General features: G+C 54.9%; 1 protein-coding gene across 1 annotated transcript; it reads left to right on the top strand.

The window, feature by feature from the left end:
- Positions 1 to 323: 323 nt before the first annotated feature.
- On the top strand, positions 324 to 22,819 carry WSCD2 (WSC domain containing 2). Its single transcript, XM_066331585.1, has 9 exons — positions 324 to 615; positions 9,140 to 10,066; positions 12,821 to 12,935; positions 13,477 to 13,661; positions 14,464 to 14,585; positions 15,528 to 15,702; positions 16,470 to 16,634; positions 18,329 to 18,529; positions 21,196 to 22,819. The coding sequence occupies exons 2-9, from the start codon at positions 9,691 to 9,693 to the stop codon at positions 21,546 to 21,548; spliced, it is 1,692 nt and encodes a 563-aa protein (XP_066187682.1). The 5' UTR covers positions 324 to 615; positions 9,140 to 9,690; the 3' UTR covers positions 21,549 to 22,819.
- The last annotated feature ends 1,750 nt before the right edge of the window (positions 22,820 to 24,569 follow it).

The following is a 24,569-nucleotide window of genomic DNA, read 5'->3' as shown; positions in this document are numbered from 1 at the left end:
TAGCTATCTATTGGGTGTGCGTGCTTCTCTACGTATTTTTAATTTTTTTTTTTATATATTTTAAACGTAGGTTTAATCCTTTCTGGCTCCATTCGGTAATTCCCGGGCCGGTCCCGAGCGCCGGGAGGATGGAACCAGATTCCCGAGGTGGATCCAGATCTTCAGCATCCCTTTCTTTGGGCGCATCAGCGGGGCCGGGACCACCCCAGAGCCGCTTCCAGGCATTGCCGCATCCCTGAAAAACAGGGAAAACAAGGAATAAATTCCAAAAGCGGCTGGCAGGGGCCGGCGGGAGGGGAGGGGTTAAGGCCGGCAGCCGGCGGAGGCAGCGGAGCCGCCGCATGGAGACATTAAGAAGCGGCGCCCGGCAGCGGCTGCGGGCAGAACCGAGCGGCAGCCGCCGGGCCGGGCTCCTCTCCACCGGCACCGCTATCACCAAAACCTCCCGGGAGCGGTACCGGTACCGCCAGATCCACCCTCGGCAGCGGGGCCGGGCCGCGGGCAGCGCCCCGAGTCTCCTCCCGGCCCCGCCGCTCCCGGATGGAGGAACGGAGGGATGGATGGAGAGATGGATGGAGCGGCTGGAGCGGCGGCCGGGAACAGGGCCCGGGGACGGTGAGGAGGAGGAGGAGGAGGAGGAAGCGGGGGAGGAAAAAAGGCTCGGAGGTACAGGGGGGTAAGCGGCGCTGCTGGAGGGGGGAGAGCATTAAAACCGGGGTTAAAGGGAAAAAAAACAAAAAAAAAACCCCAAAAAAACCAAAACCCCAAATTTCCAAGCAAAAAATAAGAAAACAAGCAACACCACCAACCATCCCCCCAGCCACCCTGCGCAAAATAAAATTTTAAAAAACAGGAGGAAAAAGCAGGGCGAAGCTCGGCCAGCGGGGGTCGGCAGGACCCCGGCCCGCCGGGAATTGTGCATGGGAAGAGGCAGCGGCGTGTGCGGGAACTTGGGGGGGCACCGGGTCCCCCCGCGGCTTTGAGGGAGTTAATGATCCCCTCCTCAGCCCGGCAGGGATTTTTCGCTGGTTTCTGCTGGTTTGGGAAGGGTTTTGCTTTGCCGAGAGAGGCAGACAGGAGAGCTCGCTCTCCTCGTCCTCATCCTCCTTCCCAGACTTTGTGCAGGAACATCTCCGCCGGGGAAATAAGGAACATGAGGGAATGTAATCCTGCCAGAAGCCTCCCCCCTGTTTATTTTTCTCTTCCCACATCCCATGCTGGCAACTTCGGGGGATAATTTAATATAAAGATGAGCAGGGAGAGCAGAGGCAGTGGCAGAACGGCGTGAAGGTAACCTTGAGCTGAGCCCTATAAACCCCGGCCTCCGTCAAGGCAGGATTAAAGAAACTTTCCTGGCAATCCAGAGCTGGGAATCACAGCCTGGCACTGGGAGCCACAGCCCCGCGCTGCTCCCACCCAGCCTGGCCCTGGCCCTCTGCATCTTCTCATCCGGTGAGTGCTGCATCCTTCCTTCCTCTGGGAATTTATCTGGGACTTATCCTTTATAAGGGGCTGTCCCTTCTCTGGGCTTGGGAAAAAGCTCTGCCTTGGAATATCCAATGCTGTTGAGCTCCAGAGGCTCCCCCAAGACAGGATTTGTTAGCAGTAGTTAGGAGTTTTTTAATGCATATTATTATATTATAGATGTTATTAGCAATTATTGTGGTTTTATATAGATTATATTACATCTATTCCATACATTATTAGCAGATATTATGGGGTTTATATTTATTATTCTATTATCTATATTACTAGCCTCTACCGTGGTTTAAATATATATTATATTATAATATTCCACGTATTATTAGCAGTTATTAGGCCCAGGGATATTTCCCCAGGAGGTTTTACTCTGTTTTTTGGGATGCCTTTCCCAAATCCTGGTGCTCAAGGATCTGAGTCCAGCTGCAGCATCAGGGCTGCAGGAGCCTGTGTCCAGTGGGATATATTCCTGTCTTTTAGGGTCCTTGATATTTGGGATCCTGGCAGATGAGAACCACCCCACACAGAGCCCTGGTTCCCTAAGGGAATTTTGGGATGGTTTCTCTCTCCCAGAAAAAAAAAAAAAAAGCTCCCTTCTTCCTGGGGGATCTTTTCCCCATGGAAAGCTGGGCCAACCCTCAGCAGCTCCAGGCTCCCATCCAGAGTCACCATTCCCATGGCTGAGGCAGGATCCATTCTCCCTGTGTGAGGTGCAGCCTCCATGAATGTTCTGCATCATTCCCAGCTCAGTCCAGATCTCGGAAAAAAAATCCCTGCTTCTCCCAACCCCTTCGGACTCACTCGGTCACTGTGGGCAGTGCAGGGAGCTCTGCGATGGGAATTTGTGCTTCCCAATGTGTTGGCTCTCTCCGGAGCCGGGAGCTCCTCCCGGGAGTGGGGAAGGAGCGTGGGCCAGGAGGATGTGCCCTGTGCTGAGGGATGAAGAGCCTGCAGCATCCATGGGAACGGCAAATCCCTTCCCGAGCCGGGCCTCCCTCGTGCAGCAGGATGAAGGGAAAGGAAGGAATCGGCTCTCCCGGGAAAGGAGGTTTGGAAGGAAGTGTTGCACGAAATCCTCCTTCTCACTCCATTAATGTCCGTGGGCTGTGCAAGGCATTGTCTGCTGCTGGAAAAGCTCGTTAGTTAATTGCCCCAGTGCTGCTGTAATCCCAGATTAACGAGGGCTGAGGCAAATCTCCGTGGAGCAGACCTGAGCGTGGGATTTAGAGAGGGAGATTGGATTTGGCTTTTCCCTACCTGGGGAGTCCGTGAGGGCTTTATCCTGGGCTGGATGTGCCGGGTGCTCCCAGGGGAAGAGGTTTTCTGTGGGGTTGAGTCACACTTCCCAAATCCCCCCTGATGGTCCTCGTGGTGGGATTTAGGCTGCTCTGAGCACCACGAGGTGGGGTCCTGGTGGGATTCCCTTGGGACAATGTCCCTTTGGTGTTTCTCATCACCTCCCGTAAATCCTGGAGCCAGGACCGGGCCCCCGTGCTCAAAACCTCGGGATGAAACCCTTTGGCTGCTGTGGGGTTTATTCCTCGTCGTTAAGGAGAAAACCAGCAGCGTCTTGACTTTCCCTGGAATAAGGAGCTGTCAGGCTCGGGATGTGCCGGCAGCTGCAGCTCAGGAATGCTTTTCCACAGTGACAGGGACGTGCAGGTGCCCATGGATGGAGTGTCCGGAGGATTTGGGGAGGATGAGCAGTGCAGGGAGGGCCGTGCATCCCCCCGGGTGGCTGCCAGCCCCGGCACTGCCTCTGGAAAACTCAATCCCGTGTATCTTAAACCTCCTTCTCCTCCGGGATTCAGGCAGCTCCGTCTGGGGGCAGCTTTGCTGAGCCAGCAGCTGGCTGAGATCCAGCTGTGTTTCCCTGGGGAACAGCCCCGGCCTTCCTCCCGCCCTCCTCCTCCTCCTCCTGGCTCCTGGTGGGAGCGCATCCCTTGGGATGCACATCCCGGCTCCCCAAGTCTGATTGAAAACCGTAACTGGATTTTGCAGACTGGGCATATGAAACCCCCCGAACGTGAGACATGAAAACTCAGGTTAAACCCTGTCACAGGCACTCAGCGTCCTCTGAAGGAATTACATCACCTTTTCCAAGGGCTGGAGTGTCGGCAGGGTGGGAAGGAACAGGAGAGGGAGTCTGGGAGCATCCCTCGGTGTCACTGAGACCCCGCAATCCGGGCTGGCCTCTCCCGAACACCGCTGTTTGTCACCCAAAAAACAGGGAATTAACGGGGGAATGGAGGTTTCTCAGCCTTGAATGGCGGGCTGGGGCTGGTGCCGGCAGCAGGAATGCTCAGGGAGGGATGCTGGAAGCCGGCAGGGATGTGGTGAGGGAAGGTTGGGATCCTGCTCGCCAGCACCCAAATTCAATGACCCCTATCCCAAAGGAGGGAGCTTCCCTCTCCTTGCACAGCCCCTCCCGAAATACCCCGGGCAGATGGGATAACGCTGCTGGAGAGAACCGGATCACCCAGACCCCTGGGGTTGCTGCAGATTAATTAATTAATGAAAATGCTAACGATGCCGGGAGGGGAACACCAAGTCCCGCAGCTGGATCCCTGCTGTGCCACCTCATTTCCATCATCCCACAATTCCCTGGACCCTCTCCTGCCCGAATCTCCGCAATCCACGGTTCTTTCCTTCCCCATTTCCTTCCCTGCCTTCGGCAGTGCCGGGTGCTTTTTAAATGATTCATGGCTTAAACCATTTTTCTTTATGAGCTGCTTTTCACACTTGTGAGGGGAATTCAGCCTCCAAGAACCTGGAACGGGCTTTGATGGAATTGTGGGTGGAGGAGCAGAGCGTGAAGTAAAAACTCTCCATTTTCAGCTCCACTTGGGCCATTGTGGAGTAGAATAACCAGGGAAAGCAGCAGAGCCATGGAGATGGGATTACCTGGGAATTAGTGGCCTGGAGGCAACGGCATTTCTTTGCTTCTGGGGGCTGGAGCAGCCTGCTCATCCCAGCTGGGATTGCTTTGGGGAGAATTCCCACCACCATCGTGGTGATCCCACCCCGTGCCAGCCCATGGCTGTGGGGATGAGCATCCCTTGTACAAGAACCAGCATCCTCTGGGCAGGAATCGGCGTCCTCAGGGCGGGGAGGAGCATCCCTTGGGCAGGAATCCGCATCCCTTAGGTCGAGGTCTGGGACATCGGTGGGAATTTGGAATGCCAAAGGCAGCTCAATGTCGTAATTAAAAATGGGGTTAAACTTCCTTAAATAAGCTTGATTAAACAAAATTGCCTTTCTGGGCCAGGCTGCAGGCTCTGGGCTCGTGTAGCACTGTCCAGTTATTGGAATAAGCCAGGGCAGGATCCATCCTGATGTTCCTGGATTTATTTATAGCTCAGGCCTGGCAGAAACGGGGCTGGTGCCCTGTGGGCTCTGTCCTCTGGAGAGCACAGGGAGCACTAAGAGGAGGTTGTGCAATTAGCACGACCTCATTTCAGAGGAGCCTCTCAGAGACCTTAATCAATTAGTCTGGGGCAGCACCAAACGGATCCCGGATCCTTCTGGATTTGCATTCCTCTGGATCTCAGTGCCTCATGCCCTGGGAAAGTGCTGAGGCCATTGATAAATCCCCAGAGTATTTCAAAATCAGTTTTTGTTCTAAGCAAAATCAGCTCCCTAATCCCAGTCCAAACTCCTCCTTGGACTCCCAGCAAGGAGGAAGATTTGAAAATCTTCTCCCACAAAACTCTTGGAAATCCCACACAAAAATCCACCAGCAAATCCTGCCCTGGATTTTCAAATTGAGCCAATAAATCCCAAATGAGAGTTTTTTCTTTGCATCCCTTGCTGGTTTGGCCTGTGGGAAGGATTTTGTGGCTCCACAGGGAAACCCAGGCCAGGGAAGTGTCTCACCCTTGAGGATGAGGATCTGATCCCGGTGCAGCTTCCTGGGATGAGTCTGGAAGCTGCTGAGTCAGCTGCTTTTAAGGCTTCCCCAGAGGAGAGGAGGCACAAATCCATTTCTCAGCAAAATGAAGACAGAGAGAAGCTGAATAAATAAACTTGGCTGTGATTTGAAGGCAGCTGACAGCTCCCTGTGCTCGCCCCTGCGAGAGGCTCTGGGAGGTGCTGGATGCTCCAGGTGTGCCCTGCTGGGATGGAGTAATCCTAATTTATCTCACTTTCATTCCCAGCCATAATGGTGTTTAAATCCAGCCCAATGAATCCCATTTGTTGCTTCCTTAAAGAGTGGGAAAGGGACAAAATCCATTTCCACAGGGCTGGAAAAGAGGATGGCAGCTCCTGCCATTGGGAGCTTGGGTTGCCCAACCTCTGCCTGGGCAATAATTCCAGGTTTCCATCGCAGGACATTCCTAGGGATGGAGGCTGAAGGGTTTGAGGGATGGCAGAGCTGAGGGTGCCCAGTGTCACTGGGGTTTGTACTGGTGTCACTGGGGGTTGTACTGGTGTCACTGGTTGGTGCTGGGAGGATTTGGGGCTGCAGGAGCTGCTCTGGGAGCTCTTTATGGAGCTGCTCTGGGATGGGATGGAGACACGTGTGGCTTTCTGGTGGTCACTGCACCCAAGTGGGTGGCTTTTGGTGGCAGCAGGTCCAGGGATCCTCCATGCACTGTGTCCCATGAGTCCTGCACCCCATGGATTGGGGTATTTTACCCCATCCCCTGAGTCCTTCATGTGGCTGCATTTCCAGGCTCGGCAGAAGCATGCCAGCATTCCCAAGGCTGCCCAGAGGGGTGCTGCTGTCCCCATGTCCTGTGGCGTGGGACCCAGGTCTGTCCCTGCGTCACAGCCCGCCCGTGGGGTCACCCCATTGATGTCACCACCCCGCGGTTTTCAAGCCCTATTCTTTCCCCGTCCCTGTGATAAGAAATGTTAATGAGAGGATGAAATTGGATATTCCCGTCGCCTTCTCCTCCTAAAGGAATTCTGGTGGTGGTTAATTTGCTGGTTTTAATGGGCCCATTGTTCTCCCGGCTGCGGGAGCCACGTCAGGGTGTTTGGCCCTGCTCAGATGGGAGGTGGTGCCTGAAGACAAGTGAACCTTGGGGCTCAATAATTGCAGAGCAATTTGAAGACAAGCCCCAGATCCATAATTGATGGGCCCTTCATTCATCCCGCTCCCGCTGTGCCGAAGCCACTCGAGCAGCTCTCGGACCTGCTCCCACCTCTCCACGTGCAGAGGGATGGATAAACCTGGATAAAGCTGGCAAATTATCGAGGATTTCCTCAGCATGGAGACAGGTGACACCGCTCAGGGAGGTGGGATGGGTGTGGAGCGATGCTCAGCCGGGTATCCCGGTGCTGGGATGAGGATTTTGGCTCTTGGAGAGAATGTGGTAATGGAATTTTGGGTATCCTGGTGCTGGGATGAAGATTTTGGCTCCTGGAGGGAGTGTGGTGATGGATGTAGGCAGGGAACCATTCCCCAATCCCGGCTGGACCCACATCCTGGGCAGTGCCCCTGGCTGTGCTTTGGCTCTGGGTGCCAAAGGGTCTGGGGGAGCAGGGAGGGATTCCCCAATCCTGGCGCTGCCAGCCGGGGGGATTTTTCCAACACTGCAGCTCCCAGGGCTGGGATGTAAGCAGAGGGATGGATCACAGCGGGTCATAACCGAACGAGGGCTGGCGGATAATTCCCTGCATTCCCTGCTGTCCCAGCAGTTTTCCAAGCCGCCGTGGCAGCAGCAGCCGCCGGAAGGCCAGGCTGAGGACACTGCACTGCGCTGGCTTGGGGACTGTCCCCGTTTGCTTCATTAGTTTGGATGACAAAGTGTGTCACCACTGTCCCCCGGCCACGCCGCGGGCTGGCGCCGGCGCCGCTCCCGAGCGGTGGGGTTGGGGGCAGGATGGGACCCCCGGGGACACGGTGGCGGGTGACGGTGACACTGGGGGACATGGGGTGGCCGGTCCTTCACCCCGGCGCTGCTGCACGGGGTGTGGATCCATCCTTACAACGCAGGGAGCGCTGGTGGGATGCAGGGAAGGGCGTTCTCGGATCCTTCCCGCATCCCTCAGCTCCCGATATTCCCCAGCCCCTGCCGATACTGGGAGCACTGGTGCCTGTACTGGGAGCACTGGTGGCGCCTCTCTCTGCTGGCCTCTTCGCCTGTGATCCCCCGGCATTCGGGAGCCCGGAGCCGAGCCCATTATCTGCTCGAGACAATTAGCAGAAGCATTAATGGAATATATGCAAATGAGCAGTAATTGACCTGTGACTCCGCAGTTCATGATGGAGAAGGATGAGCTCCAGATGGCTTAATGAGAGTAATTTAAGCCCCTTCTTTATATGCTGTGCCGGAGCCTGGCAAGGCCAAGCCGAGGAGGGGAGGAGGAGGGGTGGCACTGGGGACATTGGGGACGTTCTCTTTGCTCCCCAAACCAGCCCGTATCCAGCTCCCATCCAAACCCCGGGAAGGTGGGTTTATTCTGGATAAAGGAAAGCGATAAAATCCCGGTCAGGGAGCGCGGGAGAGCAGCCAAGCACCCCAGGGACCACCGGGCTGGGGGCTGCTCTCCCAGCCTGGCTCTCTCTCCCTGGTGCCACCTGCACCTCCCCTGCCACATCCCACAGGTGCAAACCCCCAAACCCCTGCAACTCCGAGGTTACTCAGCCTTTACTCCGGCTGTGCTGGCTCCTAGCCAGGCTGGGGAGGGCTGGTTTGGGGTTGTGTCCCTCCACTGCTCTGCCCCAGCCTGTCAAGCCCTGAGCTCCATAAAAAATTCCCGCGGCAGAGCCGGAGGTATCTGAATAACCACTCTGGGAAACCAAATTAAAATATTGATGTATAATTCATGCCATATGTTCCACCAATATTTTTTATTTAATCAACTGAAGACAGATGGCAGGAACATAGAGGCCATTAAACTAATGGCACTTTGTCTTTCCATTTATTTCCGTCTCCTTTCCTAAAATAAGACGAGACCGTGACAGGCAGCACACCCTGGGCACTGGGATGTGTCAGCAGGGACATTTCCCATCGGGTATTCTCCCAGGAAGGCCTGGAGCAAATCTTCCATAGCTGGGGGATGGTTTGAAGGAGAGAAATCCCATGAGGGAAGTCCAGCCTGGCAGGGCTGGAGGGGACTGTCCCTTCTCTGCTCTTCCAGTGCCAAGAGCCACCAGGGATGGTCCTGGTGTTCCTGGGACAACACTACCTTGGTGGCAAGGTGGGAATGGGGATGCTCCTGGCTGGAGGATAGAGGATGTCATGGCGATCTCCATGAGGGACTGGAGAGGCATCCAGGGACCCTGTGGGACGCTGGAATATCCACTGGCACCCTGCTGCCCATGCATGGGTTTCACTCGGAATCTGCTGGTGCTGAGATGTTCAGATCTAGGGGTGAAATGTGCTCCTGCAGAGTGCGTGTGCACAGCTCATCCTCCTGGGGATGAAATTGGGTGAAACTGGGAATTTTCCACGTCCCAGAGCCATCCTGCAGCGCCTCTCCTGCACAACGAGGCAGAGCCGTGTAGGCTCTGGGATTTGGGCTCACCCCGCCAGCATCGCTCCCTCTGCACCCAGTTACACACCTGGGAGAGGTGGAACTGCCCCTCTCCAGGGCTGGAAGGTGATGGACACCTCGGGGGTCCTTCCTCACCCCCTCGGGGACAGGGCCACCACCCTCCGGTGTCCTGGGACGTTTTCATGAGTGTGCCTCTCTCTTTGACTTGCAGGTGGAGATTTCTGGCCCTGGGAGTGAGCTGAAAGGGGTTTCCTCAGACAAAGGGTGCCAGGCAGCATTCCAGGCTCCAGGCGCGTCCAGGGACCTTTTATTCTTTGCCTGAAAGGGCAGCGGTGCCGTTCCCATTCCAGCGATGCCTGACGGAGCCGGTGCCGCCGGGAGCGAGGAGCTGCGGCAGCTGATCGGCTTTCAAATCACCTTCAAACCTCGATTTCCTTAACATGATCCCTCCATCAGCGCAGTCCCCGGGGCACAGCCGGGGGGCTTTGCCGGCAGGAGAATAAACCGGGGCTGGAGGTGACAGCCAGCGCTGGAACACCCCGGCCACCACGCGGGGACTCCAAATCCACCTTCCCCAGCACTCCAGGACTTTTTCAGGGTCGGGCAAACAGCTTTGCACGACTTCGCCCTGCAGCTCTCAGCCCATCTGGCCGCCGGGATTCCCCTCCAATCCCGGCGGGATAATCCCCTCCTCGGAGCATCCCCGGAGCCTCTGAGCAGCTTCCCCGCGGCGCCGGCTGCCGGGGAAGGGATGAAGACGCTATGGCCAAGCTTTTGCTAAAACTCCAGCGGTACTTTCGGCGCAAACCCGTGCGTTTCTTCACGCTGCTGGCTCTCTACCTGGCGGCCGGCAGCTTGGTTTTCCTGCATTCCGGTTTCTCCGGGGAGCCCAGGGTACCGGGGAGCCCCCGCAGCCCCGCGGCCGCCGAGGGGCCGGGGCTGCCCTACCTGGGGGTGATGCAGCTCAGCCGCGGCTTCAAGGCGGCGGCCACGATGCCGGCGGGAGGCCGGCGACACGGCCCCTGGTTTAAAAGCACCTCCAAGGAGCCGTCGGACAGGGGAAAATCCCGGGAAAACGGCGGCCCCCGGAGCCGGGCGCTCAGGAGCAGGAGCGGCCGGGAGAAGGAGGAGGACAGAGGTGAGGGTTGGGGACATGCACCAAGGTGGGGTCTCTCTTTTTTTCCTCTCCCAGGGGGGCCTTACGAATTGGTTTTTGAGCTAGTTTTGGGTTGTGCATCCTTACCACGACCACACACACCCCAGGAAATGTGTATTTATTTGTTCATTTATAAACCATGTGCGTGCGCTGCTGGAGCATCAAGGTTTTCTTTCCACATTCCACGGGAGCAGCACCTCACTCTGGAGAACATCAGTCCAGAGGATATTTCCAGAAGGGTTTTTCTCCCTTCTTCTTCCCTCCTCCCTCTCCTCCCTCCCCAAATGCCAATAATTTGCTTTTATTTTTCCATCTTCAGTCTTTCCCCCTGGTTCCTCACCAAGCTCCGAGTCCCCCCCTTGCTGTTAGAGGAGATTTTGGGGGTGGCAGCTGCTCCCACCCTTTGGCTCTGCCAGGGGCCAAAATCAGTTTTCACCCTGTTGGCCTGAATCGACACAAAATTCAGGTTTGTGTGGGTGTTGTGTCGAGGCAGGAGCTGGCTGTGATTCCCATGGAAGTGCAGACAGGGCTGGGCTGTGGCCTCTGGAGCCAGGAGATCCGTGCCTGGCTGGGGTCTTGTCAAGTAGTCCATTATTAATGATCAAGGATAAGAAAATGGAGTCCTTCCCATTGATTTTTAAAATATCCATCTATTTATCCTGAAGGCAGCCAGAGCTGCACATTCTGTGGGATTTGTGTGGCTGGACTGCAGCAGGAACCCCCAGCTCCATGGCAAACCGGGGCTTTCCCAGGGGTCCAGGCTTGATCTCTCCAACCTGGGCTGCTCCCAGGGAATGGAGGACTCCTCCTCCTCCAGTAGGATGTGGTTGTGTTCATTCCAGGAAAGCTGGATGGTCCAGGCATGGAAGCTAAAGGAAAAGTGGTGCTTAGAGGATTTTTTCCCTTCTAAAAGGAGCTGAAGGGGTTTCCCCGTTGTGACCCCGCTCCGAGGGGTCTCTGGGGTGTTTTGGTGGCCACGTCTCTCCATTAGTGCAAATTGGCTTCAGCAGATGGTCCCTGAGCCTGGGCTGGCTGTCCCCATGAAGACCCCAAGCAGTGCCCGTGTCCTGGGCCATATGTCCCGTGTGCTCCAAGATTAACCTCATCCGGCACTGCCAGCAGGGATGGGATGCTGGGCTTGGGATTCCTGGATTTATCTGCTCCCGGGTGGTCTGGGGAAATTATTTTCCCCTTGGAGCACCTTGGCAGCTCCTGAGTGTGATGGTGTGGAGAAATCCCACGTGCCCGGTGTTCCTGGTGTGGATGGTGGGGCCTCGGGAGCTCCCCCTCTCTTCCCTGCTCCTCTGGAGCACCGGGATATCTGGCAGGAGCGGGATATCTGGCAGGAGCGGGCGGATTTAATGGCGCTGGTAATTAAGTGGGGACAGCTTAACGAGGCGGCTGCGGAGGCTCTGCCACGTGAAATCATTCCAGGGGGAATACTGCTCCAAAAATCCGCTCTGGTTCAGAGCGTGATGTGCAGCTCCCTCTTCCTCCTCCTCTTCCTCCTCCTCCCTCTCCCGGCAGTGCCAGGCGAAGGTGTGGGTGGAGAGCAGCCCTGTCTGCCTGGGAACGGCCTCATCCCCTTGGGAATGCAAATCCCCGGGGGAAGGGGCATCTCCTGCCTCCAGCCAGGGAGGGTTTTTAGGCACAGGGAGGGATTTTAGGCACAGGGAGGGTTTTAGGCAGTGAAGCCAAGAGAAGCAGGACCAGACCCCAACCCTCAACCACATCCATCTCTGGTGCCTTCCTGGACAAGCCCAGCTATTCCCACCTGTGATACACAACCAGGCAATTCCATGAGGATGGAGGGACCAGCCATCCCAGGCAGTCAGCTGGAGCTATCCTTTACCCCTAGCCCTGGGGAAAATGGGATGCTTGAGGGAATTTAACGACAATCACTGGGTGGATCTGTGTGTGTCTGCTCACAGCTGTATTTCCAACAGGCTCCAAAATTCCCCCTGGAGATGTTCCCCCTCTCCCTACAAACTTCCAGTCCCACCCTCCCCCATCCTCAGTATCTCCCTCTTCTCTTGTGTCCTCGTCTCTCCCTAATTATTCCGGCTGGCTTCCCAATAAGTGGCAGCACGCATATGTCAGGAGCATTGGATTGAAGGTAATGCACATCAGTCACCAGCTCCGTGCAAGTGTCTGGAGCCAGCCCACACCCGCTGGATCCGGCACGGCTGGAATCCACTGACCTGCCAGGACCTGCTCAGCCCTGTGGGAATGTCGTGTGGCATAACTGGGAGTTGTAGCTCTGGTGGTTGATGTTATCCTGCACATTTCTCTCCCTTTTCCTCTTCTGCTGCCGCCCAGGGTGGCTTGGGAAGGCGGCTTCAGCACTGGTGGGGTCTGTGCTGGGATAATTGGGAATTGGGGGATTCTGTGCATGGGGCACACCATGGATGGGGTTAGCCAGGCAGGTGTGGAAAGCAGGGAGGAGGTAGGAAGTGTTATCCCAGATTGTGGCTTGGAATTGGAGTGGCACAGTGAAAGAAATTCCCTCCTGTGAGGGTGGGGAGGCCCTGGCACAGCGTTCCCAGAGAAGCTGTGGCTGGAAGTGTCCAAGGCCAGGCTGGAGCAACCTGGGACAGCGGAAGGTGTCCCTGCCTGGTTTGGACCCAGAGTTTCCACAGCAAACAAACAGGGAATGCTGTGCACATCCCTCCTCAGGGAAAAATCAAGAGGGGTGGGATCAGTGGGTGTGACCCCTTGTCCCCTCTGTGTCCCCAGCCCGGTACATCGGCTGCTACGAGGACAACACCCGGCAGAGGACCCTGCGCGGGATGTCCTTCTTCGACTACAAGAAGATGACGGTGTTCCGTTGCCAGGACAACTGTGCCGAGCGGTAGGGACAGTGACAGGGGCTCCAGGAATCCATCAATCCCTGCACACTGCCTCCATCAATCCTTCCCCACCGTCTCCGTGAATCCCTGCACGCCGTCCCTATCAATCCCTGCACACCGTGTCCATCCATCCTTCCCCATCATCTCCATGAATCCCTGGGCACTGTCTCCATCAATTCTTTCCCACAGCATAGGATGGGATAGGATAGGGATAGGGATAGGATAGAATGAAATGCAATTAAATGATATGATAGATTAGAATATGGTAGGAAAATAGGGTAAGATATGAGGTAGGATGGGATGGAATGGAGGGGAGTAATAGGATAGAATAGACTAGAAAAAATAAAGATGGGATGGGATGAGATATAGGATAGGATAGGATTGGATCGGATATTTTCAGTTGGAAGTGTTCTGCAAGGATCACTAGCGCAAAAATGAACCCCTGGGATGCACTGCTGATCCCAGCGCTGGCCACAAGTAGGAATGCTCCTCCCAAACCCCCTGGAGCCGGGAATGTGCTGAGATCCCTCTCCCTCCCGGCAGGGGGTACCTGTACGCCGGGCTGGAATTCGGGGCCGAGTGCTACTGCGGGCACAAGATCCAGGCGTCCAACGCCAGCGAATCCGAGTGCAACATGGAATGCAAGGGAGAGAGGAGCAACATCTGCGGCGGGATCAACCGGCTCTCCATCTACCGCCTGGAGCTGGCCCAGGAATCCGCCCGCAGGTGTAAGTTGGAGGCATCCCTGTGGATCCCAGCTCAGCCCTGCCATGGGGGCACTCCTCGTGCTGCTGGAGGGGTGATCCTGGCATTCCTGATCCTGGCATTCCTGAGCCAGGTGGAGGTTTTTGGAGAGTGGTTTTTGAGTCTGGGATGGTTTTGCTGCTGCAAACATCAGGAATCTCCTTGTGGGGAATGCTGCTGGCTGGGGTCGGGTGGAGGGAGGAGCTCCAAGGACTCCTGCTGGAATTCAGGGAATTTCGGGAAACTTTGGGTGGGGATTTCTTTCCCGATGGCCAAACAGGACCATCAGTGTCTCCTGTGTGTGCTGCAGGATGAAGGATGTGTGGGAATCCCAGACAGAGCTGAGGGTGCTCCCAATCAGGCAGGTCTAATTACCCACATTCCCTGCTCACCTTTGCCCATATCCAAGGAATGGGAAAGGGGATGGCAGCAACCAGGAATGCACAGGTGCCGAGGACAATCCCGGGGGATGGGATTCCAGTGCTGGGAAAGACCTGACCAAACCCAGCCATGCTCTCCTCCCTGGCTCCATCCCTGGGATCACCAAGCTGATAAAAACAGCCAGGAAAAAAAAAAAAAAAATCCCAGATTTGCTGCCGGGGTTTTGCTCTGATTTTTGCTCCGTCAGCAGCCAGACGAGCGTCATCCAAAGTGGCTGCACTGCTGGAGGGGCCGGGAGCCACTGGAGCGGTCAGGAATGACACACTGTGTCACGCTGTGTCACATGGAGTGGCAATAGTGTCACCTTTGGGGTGTCACTGGGGCCTTTCTCCCTGTCTCTCCCAGATGGAAGCGCGATATTCCGGGGGTGCTTCCGCCGGCCAGAAAACGTCTCCATCGCCCTGCCCGCCAGCCAGCTCATGCTCAACATGTCCGTGGATAAATGTGTGGATTTCTGCACAGAGAAGGTACGGGGGTAATCTTCACTTCTTCATCTTTGTTTCCATCATCATCACCAGAGTCACATCGGGAGATCTGAACCCCATTAGGGACATGATTTTTGTGTATCCAAACGGCAAAGGGATAAATGGATTTGTGTCCCTGCCATGGGAGGGACTGGAGCCAGCAGCAGCCCTGGGAAAGTTTGGGAAGGAGCATCCCAGAATTACAATTTAGGTTGGAAGGGACATTTAAAGGAGCCACCATGGGGTCCTGCTGTGGTCCAGGGGTCTCATCCTGGGACATAAGCGGGGAAGGGAAATGTTGGCAGTGGGAACTGATGGAGGGTGGATGCTGGAATGGGCTGTAAGGATGATGGAAACAGTCAGGAACAGTGCTTGAAATAAGTTAGGAGGATGCTGGAAATAAGGCAGAAGACACTGGAATTGGAAGGATGCTGGAAAGGTCTGGAAGAATGTTGGAAATGTGCTGGAAGGATGCTAGAAATACGGTGCAAAACATGATGGAATTGGAAGGATGTAGGGATTGTCTGGAATGGTGCTGGAAATGGAAGGATACTGGAAAGGGCTGGATTGATGCTGGAAAGGGCTGGAAGGAGGTTGGAATGGGATGGAATGGGCAAGAACAATACTAGAATTGACTGGAAGGATGCTGGAATGGGATGGAAGGATGCTAGGAATAAGATGTAAAAGATGCTGGAACTGGAAGGGTGTAGAAATGGTCTGGAATGGTGCTGGAAACGGTCTGTGATGATGCTGGAATTGGAAGGATACTGGAATAATCTGGAAGGATGCTGGAATGGTCTGGAAAGATGCTGGAATGGTCTGGAAGGATGCTGGAAGGACGTCACAGACCACCCCACACTGCCCGGCGAGGGCAGGTGGGGCAAAGGCTCTGCGGCAGGGCTGGGGGAGTGGAGCCAGCGCCATTCCCTCTGTCCATCCCTGCAGGAATTCCCGCTGGCAGCGCTGGCGGGCACCACGTGCCGCTGCGGCTTTCCCAGCACGCTGTTCCCGCTGCACGAGCGCGAGGACGAGCAGCTCTGCGCCCACAAATGCGCCGCTGAGGAGTTCGAGAGCTGCGGCTCCGCCGAATTCCTGCTGGTCTACCAGACACAAGTCCAGGGTGAGCTGTTCCCAAGCCCCTTCCCCCCAGGAATGCCAGCAGGGAGTGTGAGGATCCCGTTAAAAATGAGCGTTTCTTTGAATTCCCTGGGAAATCGGCGCTCCCCTGAGGAGCTCTGGTTGGCGCCTGACTCAGCTGCAGGGCACAGAGGATTCCTCCTTCCCAGGGCTTCTCCCACCTCTCCATGATCCCATGGGAGTCTGCTATCCAGAGGGGTCAAGCTCCAAGGAAAAAGGGTGGGGAAAAAAGTTGTGATCAGGCAGAACATTCCCGAGAGGGCTCTTGTCCCCCAGCGATGGGAGCAGGGAGCCAGGGAAGCACTGGGAGAAAGGAAAACTGTTCCTGGGAGAGGAAAGATCTGAAGGGAGCAAGTGAGGACCCAAATTCGGGTGGTTTTGGGTCAGTCTTGTCACGATCCTTTGGTGTTTGGGGCTGTGCTGGAAACTCTGTTCATTGATCCATAAAAAACACAGGAGTGTTGCTTGGCACAGGAATCCCTGTTAGTCACTCTTCCCTAAGCACACAGCTGGGAATGAAAGAGAACTCTTTGGAAAAATCCTCTCAGGACTTTTTGGGTGTTTAGGACTTTCTGAGCTGTCCAAGATCCTTTGGGATGCCCCTCCAAGCCTTAGGCAGGGCACCTTTCCCTGCCCAGCCACCTCCTCACCCCTTCCCCAGCATTTTTCCTGGGAGCAGCAGTGTTTCCTAAGCTATCCCTGCGGGAAAAGCAGGTTTCCATGACACATTCCTGATGCCTCTCCCTGCAGACAACCGCTGCATGGACAGGAGGTTCCTGCCCAGCCGTGCCAAGCAGTTGGTGGCCCTGGCCAGTTTCCCTGGAGCTGGGAATACCTGGGCACGGCACCTGATTGAGCTGGCCACCGGCTTCTACACCGGCAGCTACTACTTCGATGGCTCCCTCTACAACAAAGGTGAGGGGAGGGCGCTCCTGGGGTCCCACCCCAGCTGGGGACAGCCCTGGGGACATCCCAGGGGCTGCAGGAAGGGCGGAGCAGAGCTGGGTGTGAGCGGCGCTGCTCTGTGGGGAGGTTTAGGGTGGAGTGTCCTGGTGAGGGAATTCTTCCCTGGGAGGGTGGGGAGGTTCTGGCAGGGGCTGCTCAGAGAAGCTGTGGCTGTCCCATCCCTGCGAATGTCCAAGGCCAGGGCTTGGAGCGACCTGGGAGAGTGGAAAGTGTCCCTTTCCAAGGGGGTTGGAATGGGTGAGTTTTATCATCCCCTCCGACCCAAAGCATTTTGGGATTCTGGTTCAAATTACCCACCCCAATCCCAGTTCCCTCAGTTTAGAACCTCTCACAACAGTTTTATGGGGACACCTTGAAGGTTTCTCCTGTTATTCCTTCACTCCTTGTGGCTTTGAGAGGAAATTCTCCATTCCCCCTCAGCTGTGGCAGAGTTGGGATCTGCATCTGTGCCGTGTGGTCGGTGGGATCTGTACCCAGGGTATTCCCTAAATCCATATTTTCCTGACACCACAGGCAGCACATTCCTTCCAAATTCCTGCCAAATCCAGCCTTGCAGAGAGGGAGCACTGTCCCAGCCCCCAGGGTTCAGCAGCATCCCAGGGAAAGGAGCAGCAGTGGGAAAAGCCTTGGCTGGGTTTTGCTGAGCCACCCGAGCGTGGGTTCCGTGTGCTCGTTCCCTGCCGGAGGGGCCAGGAGGTATCCAGGCAACCGGCAGACTTATCCCCCGCCGAGAGCCAATTACACCTCTCTAATTGATGGAATATAGCTCCTTCCAGCTTATCCCCCACTCCAGATGCATTCCAGAGGGTGGGATTGATGCTGGCTCAGCCCCATGCTCAGTGCAGGGTCCCCTTTCTGGACCCCCCCATGGTATCACCTGCACCTTGGGCTGATCTGCTGCCTCACAGGCCCAAGGATTTCCCTTTCTTTCTTTATTGTTATTATTCCAACTGTGCTCAGGGAGGTTAAAGCCATAAAATCTGCCCTTGACCCCTCAAAACAGGCACAAGAGCCAAGTGTGGCCAGGGAGATGTCACCCTGAGGGGCCCCTGTGCCTGTGAGCCACCCACTCAGGAATTTTATGAGACTCGTAACATGGGAAAATAAATGATTTCCATCTGGGAGAGGGATGCAAATCCTCCTTCACGCCCCAGCTGCTTTCATCATCCAACTGGATTTTGCAACCTGATATCCCTGTGATGTTCCCTTTTATGGAACCATGGGGTCTTTTGGGTTGGAAAAGCTCTCTGAGGCTGAACCCAACTGTTCCCCCAAAGCTGCCAAATCCACCAGGTCCCCAAGTGCCACATCCACATGGCTTTTAAATCCCTGCAGGGATGGGAACTCCATCCCTGCCCTGGGCAGCTGTGCCAGGGACTGATCACCTTTTGGGTGGAGATATTTTCCTTTATGTCCCATCTAAACCTCCCTGGCACAACTTGAGGCTGTTTACTTTAATCCTGTCTGGTTTTCCCTGGGAGCAGAGCCCGATTTCCCCCCACCTCCTGTCAGGGAACTGTGCAGAGCCAGAAGGTTCCCCCTGAACCTCCTTTTCAGAGGCTGAGCTCCTGTCCCACCTCCCTGTCCCACCTCCCTGTCCCACCTCCCTGTCCCTCCCATTAATCCCGGCTCTATCCGGGCAGGATTCAAGGGCGAGCGGGATCACTGGAGGAGCGGGAGGACCATTTGCATCAAGACCCACGAGAGTGGGCAGAAGGAGATCGAGTCCTTCGACTCGGCCATCCTGCTCATCCGCAACCCCTACAAGGCGCTGATGGCCGAGTTCAACCGCAAATACGGCGGGCACATCGGCTTCGCCGCCCACGCCCACTGGAAGGGCAAAGGTAGGGCAGGGAATCCCCTGGGAACTGGTTGGGAATGCTCCAGCCTGCCTGCAGGAGCTGGGAATTGGTTGGGAGAGCTCCAGCCTGCCTCCTGGAGCTGGGAATTGGTTGGGAAAGCCCAGCAGAGCCGTAGCTGGGTGTCCACCAGCTGGGGGAATCTTGGACTGTGGTACTGATGTCTTGGGAAGGCTGACCTGAAACAGAGGCTGGAGAGAGCTGGAGAATAAAGTAGATATCTATTGAAAGGTATTTAAAGGCAGGACAGGAGCCTGGCCACGGCTTACAGCCAAGGAGGACCCAAAATGGTCACAAAATGGATGACCAGCCATAAGGTCCCACACCTTTATAAGTTTTGGTCTATTTGCATATTGGGGTTTAATTGTCCAGTTACAGTTTCAGATCATGAAGTCCCATCCTTACTGTTTTCTCTCTTCAGCCCACTGTTGTTTGTGCTTTTGGGCCTGAAAAATTGTAACAGTTTTCCTTGGTCTCCATTAGGAAAAGGATTTGTTTTGTCTCGCTGCTCTGTGCAGAGAGCTGACTGACATTGAGTGTCAGGCTCAGAACTACACCCCTAGGCAGCACAGAATCTGAAAAACATCAGAGCTAGAACTTAAGGCATCACCACCACTTTGGGTCCACCTCTTGGTGTGACCGCGGATTGGCTGTGGGCTCCCGTGTTGGGTGGGATGGGACAGGACAGCAGGAGCACTCTGCCCTGGCTGGCCCAGGAAAAGATGGTCATCTCCTGTCCCCAGAGTGACCACAGGGAGTGGTGGCAGCTCCCCAGCCCATCCCTGAGGTATCCAGGTGTTATTTCTGTGTGTCAGGCTGCTCCTGGGCTACCACCCTCCCCACGCTGAGGCTGCTTAATTACAGCAATTTCCAAATTGCTGTTGTGGGATCGACTTCATTGGAAGGAGTTAAAATGTTTAGCCTGATTGAACATCTGCTACCCTTAACTCTGAGTTTATTTAAGGGGAGTTTTGGCTGCTGTGGCTGGGATGTGCCTGGATTTTGTTATCTCCATGTGCTCACAGCCCAGCCCTGCTCTCCCCGAGCTGGATGTGGCGTCTCCACGTCCTCAGCCTTGTGTCCCTGGGCTGGCACTGTCCCCACTGTGGTGGCATAGGAGCTTCTTGATGGATTTTTTTCCCCATCCATCTGTGGATAGAGCCAGGATTGGTATCCCAGCACCACAGGGAACCTCCCAATCCCAGCTCTGTCCCCAGCCTGGCCCAGGCCTCGTGTCTCCAAGCTGAGGGAGATCCAGAGGGGACAATGCCCTCCACGCCAGCAGAGTCTTGTTTGAATGCATTTCAATATACATCACCAAATTCTTTCCAGAGAATGTGTGGAGCAATTAGCCAACGGGTTAATTGACAGGTTAATTAGCCATTGCTGGGAAAGATGGAGATTTTCCATTGAATGGTTGGTGAGCCCATTCCCATATGGAGAGGCCCCTGAACATGGAGCATGAAGGTCCCACTCCCGGCCTTCCCTGTAGCCCAGCTCTCCAGATTATTTTCTTCTCCCAACAACAAATTTTGGGGCAAAATTGGGGAAGAAAAGCCCCCAGGCCCTCTCTCCAGCCTCACCCCCAATACTGACGGGGTGTTCTCCCATTTCCCCCAGCCCATTCCCAGCCCTGCAGAGCCCAAACCCCTGTTTGGTTCCGTGGCATTAATTTTACAACATCCCTGGAGCGGCTCCAAAGCAAAGTTTTATGTGCTGTGATTACACAAGGTGAATTGTCCTGGATCTGCTTAATGGAACACATCCTGTGGTTAACGATTCCTCAGGGAATTAAACCCAGTCCAGCTGTTAATCAGGCCTTGGTTTTTGCGGGGAGCCCACGAGGAAGAGGGAGATGCCTGGAGCTTTAACTGCCGGGAGAGGCGAGGCTGATTATTGCTGTTCCACCATCCCCTTTTTACCACCTGATTTGAATGGCAGGATCAATTAGCCAGAAGGAGGTTAATTGAGAAGGTTAATTCCAGCAGAGATGGGGAGAGGACACAGAGGACATCCACTCACACCCTCTGTGTTAGTTTATAGGCAAAACCTGAAGCCACTTTGGTTTTGGTTACACTGCATTATATAATTTTCTTTACTGAGCATCTCAATACTAAAAACCAATCAGCATCATAAACAAAACCTTTATTATTACCTCTAGCCTATCATAATGACTTTCGTTACCATATTACGTTACAGTTTAAGCTTGAAGTTGTTTTTCAGTTTTCTTGCAGTGGAGAATTCTTAGACCTTTTTTTTTCTCTTGGTAAAAACATGTTTTTGTTTGCTTATGGGATCTTTTGCTTTTCCGGAGACCTCTTTCTGCTTGCTAAAAACATCCTTTTTTGTTTGTGGTCAACATATCCCTCGCTCTAGCCATAAAACCTCTTTCCAGCTCAGCTTAACCTTTGCCTTCTGAACTGTCCAGCAACAACTGGCTTCAGCAATTCTCAATTTAGACATCTTTAATTCTTCTATATTAAAACTTCTATATGTTTTGATATTCTTTTATATCAAAACTTCCGCTTTGTGGAACGTAGAGTTCTACAAGAACGTTCTGCTAAGCGCTCACATCCATAAAACCGCGCTGTAAACTTTCATAATTTCCAACATCTCTCCTCCTTCTTTTTTTTATTTTCTTTTTCCCCCAGAGTGGCCGGAGTTTGTGGCCAACTACGCCCCGTGGTGGGCGACCCACACGCTGGACTGGCTGCGCTACGGGAAGAAGGTGCTGGTGGTGCACTTCGAGGACCTCAAACGGGACCTGTTCGTGCAGCTGCAGAGGATGGTGGCCCTGCTGGGCGTCACGGCCTGCGAGGACAGGCTGCTCTGCGTGGAGGGACAGAAGGACGGCAACTTCAAGCGCTCGGGGCTGAGGAAGCTGGAGTACGACCCCTACACCCCCGAGATGAGGAAGACCATCGGCGGCTACATCCGAACCGTGGACGCGGCGCTGAAGCTCCGCAACCTCTCGGGGGTGCCCGAGGATTATTACCCCAGATGATGGTGACACACGGCGGGGGGGACCACAGCCCTGCTGGTGGCTCGGTCCTCTCCAGCTTCCCGCCTAATTCCACCCAGTGGGTGGCTCCTCTTTTAACCCTTCATGTGCTGCTGTAGCTGTTGGTCACTCCCTTGCATGAGCCGCCACAGGTCCCCAGATGTCGCTGAGCTTTATTTTTTGGCCAACCTGGGGACACGGGTGCCTTCCCTGCTCCGGGGTCTCTGCTCCTGTTTTGGCTGCCCCAGCCCTCCTGGGAAGTGCAAAGGGACGTTTGTGTGTCCCCTCAGGCTCTCCTGGGGACGCTGAGCTGCTCAGGCCGTGCCTGATGCACCTGGAGCTGCCGGAGCTGAGCTCTCTGGGGTGCGTGTCCCCAAAATCCCAGCCCTGGAAAGGATTCCGCTTGTCCTCGGATGGAATCTTCAGCCTTCCCAAGGGAGGACGGACCAAGGGCGTGGCTCCCGTGGATCCTGCCTGAGGTCCTGGGATGGGCAAGGCCATGATGTGCAATGTCCCCAGACGTGGTGGCTGTGGCCCCTTGAGCCATCCAGTGGCTCCCTGAGAATTCCCTGGAATTCCCCAGCCACAGCACCAGGCAAAGTTGCTGCTCCAGCACTTGGGGGGAGCCCATGACCCCCACCAGCGCGGCCACAGGTGGAAGCTCCCCTTCCCTGTGGATGCTGCTCCAGAGGGGGATGTTTTCCCTGGACAGAGGAGCTGGTGGAACCCATGAGCTCACCCATGCCTCATTTCAGAGCCCACGAGCCAGAACGGCCCCCAGGGAGCATTTTTGGGGGACCAGGAGCAGTTTGAGGGGACCAGGAGCAAGGTCCACACCTGAACTCAGCTGCACCCAACCCCCGTGGGGAGCAAACCCCGGGGCTGAGCTTTGGGGTGTCCCAAAGCCAAACCAAAGGATCCCACACACGCCGGGAATGTGCCGATTTCCGGGCTGGCTTTGTGCACAGCTGCATGTGGTCCCTGGCTGTCCCCTCATCCCACGCCACCCTCCCCGTCCTGGCTTTGCCCCAAACGAGCTCCAGAAAGCTCCCAAACCCGCAAGACCCCCTTGGATGTAGGTGCAAAAGCCATATATTGTACGCAGCCTTTTTCTAGAGTTAGAGATTCACCAGTTGGCTTTTAACTCTTGATCCTGATAGAAATGCAGGCACAGGTTGAATCCAGAGACCCCTCTAGGTCTCTATTCCAAGAGATAAGAAAACTCCCTGGAGAAAAAAAGGAGAATTTCAATAAAAATCTATTTTTCTAAGGTGTGTTCGGAGCAGAGCTGGGGGACTCCTGCTCCTTGTTTTTTTTGAAGGAGGTGGGGGATTACCTTCAGAGGGAGCAACTGCCCCATTTTTAACTCTTCCCTTGACAAACAGCTGGAGATTTTTTGGAACTCGTGGCAGTGGGAATGGAGCTGAACCCATGCTGCTCCTTCAGTCGTGGCAGCCCGGGGGTTGTCTGTCAGTCAGAACAAACCCTCAGGGCAAGCCAGCAATTAAAAGAGAGGTTTTGCTGCTGCTCTGCCTCCCCGTGTGTTTGTGGGGCCACCTGAGCACCCCCTCACCCATCCCAGACCGGAGCAAAGGGAGAACAGCTCCTCTCCCCTTTAATGCCATTAATTCATTGCTGTATTTAAACCCATTAATGGGTATGTAAATCCCTTTAATGTCATTTCTGTGTTGACCACGCAACCGAAGTGACTCCTTTTTGGGAGCTTTAGTACCCAGAGAGTGTCCTGACAGACAGATTTAATGGGATGTGTGGTAGGAAAGGGAGATTCACTGCGGGATTTATTCATTTATTCCTGACCTTCCTTGGCACCAGGGTGAGAGCTGAGTGCAATTTATGCCTTATGTCTAATCTGGAGTTGGTGAAATTCCCTTTTGTTTCTTTTTATTTTATTTTATTTTATTTTATTTTATTTTAGCGGGGATGAAGCCTCTCATCAGCCTTGATCTGTTCTGACAGGCCCCAGCCGCCAGAGGGGCAGCGCTCCCTCCCGCCCCTCGGAAGTAATTAACCCCCCAAAGCAAATTAATCGCCGAGATAAAACAATTAAGGGATGACAATCGCGTGCGGCGCCCAGAGCCTGGGCTGCAGCTTGGGAGGAGGGAGGGGACCCCACATCTGCACCTCCGCCCCCCCAAACCCCACAAAAAAAGCCTGGGAATCTCCCCAGGCTCCAGAACTATCAATTTACCTTTTTTTTTTCCCCCTAATTTTACTGCACCACAACTGCTTTTCTTCCTTCCTTCCTTCCTTCCTTCCTTCCTTCCTTCCTTCCTTCCTTCCTTCCTTCCTTCCTTCCTTCCTTCCTTCCTTCCTTCCTTCCTTCTTTTTTAGTTTGTGCTGAAATGGAGCGGTTGGAAGATATTATGACCATGTCAGGGTGTACTGCACATCTGGCCGCACCTCTGGATTATGGGATCCCCCTTCCCTCATCCCAGTGACGCAGGAGCAGCTTCCCCCTCCTGCCAGGAGCCGCTGGTCCTGCACGCACAGCCTGAGCTGGAGCTTCCTACTCTGACTTTTTTTATTCATTTTTTAAACGCTGGGTTATATTTTAACCACGCAGAATTGGCACGCAAGGATAAAATTCCCATTTCCTACGGAAAAAAAAAGCTGGCCACTCTTCCCGCCATCATTTTCCTGGGGAAAGCTTTTGACATTTCGTCGCCTGCTCGGCGGCCCACGTGGTGCCTGGGGGAGGCGGCACTCAGCCTTTCCATGAGGATTTGAAAAAGCTGGGAATCTTTTCCACTTGACTCAGCCTGAGCATCCCTCAGTGGGCACAGCTCGCCCTGCCCTGGTATGGGGTTGGGGGGACCGTGACCTCCCCCTCCTCGCTGGATTCCTGCAGGGAAAAATCATCTATTTTTGGCCATCTCGCATCCCTGGGAGTGTTTTCCTGCCTCCCGGTCCTGCTGCAGCATTCCTTCCTCCAGGGCTGGATGCGTTTCTCAGCTGTTGCCGTGGCAACGGCGTCTGCACCAAAAGCTCCCGCATTTCCCCCAA

Source organism: Sylvia atricapilla, chromosome 17, assembly GCF_009819655.1.
Source record: "Sylvia atricapilla isolate bSylAtr1 chromosome 17, bSylAtr1.pri, whole genome shotgun sequence".
NCBI lineage: Eukaryota > Metazoa > Chordata > Aves > Passeriformes > Sylviidae > Sylvia > Sylvia atricapilla.
This window is presented reverse-complemented; position numbering and strand designations above follow the sequence as displayed.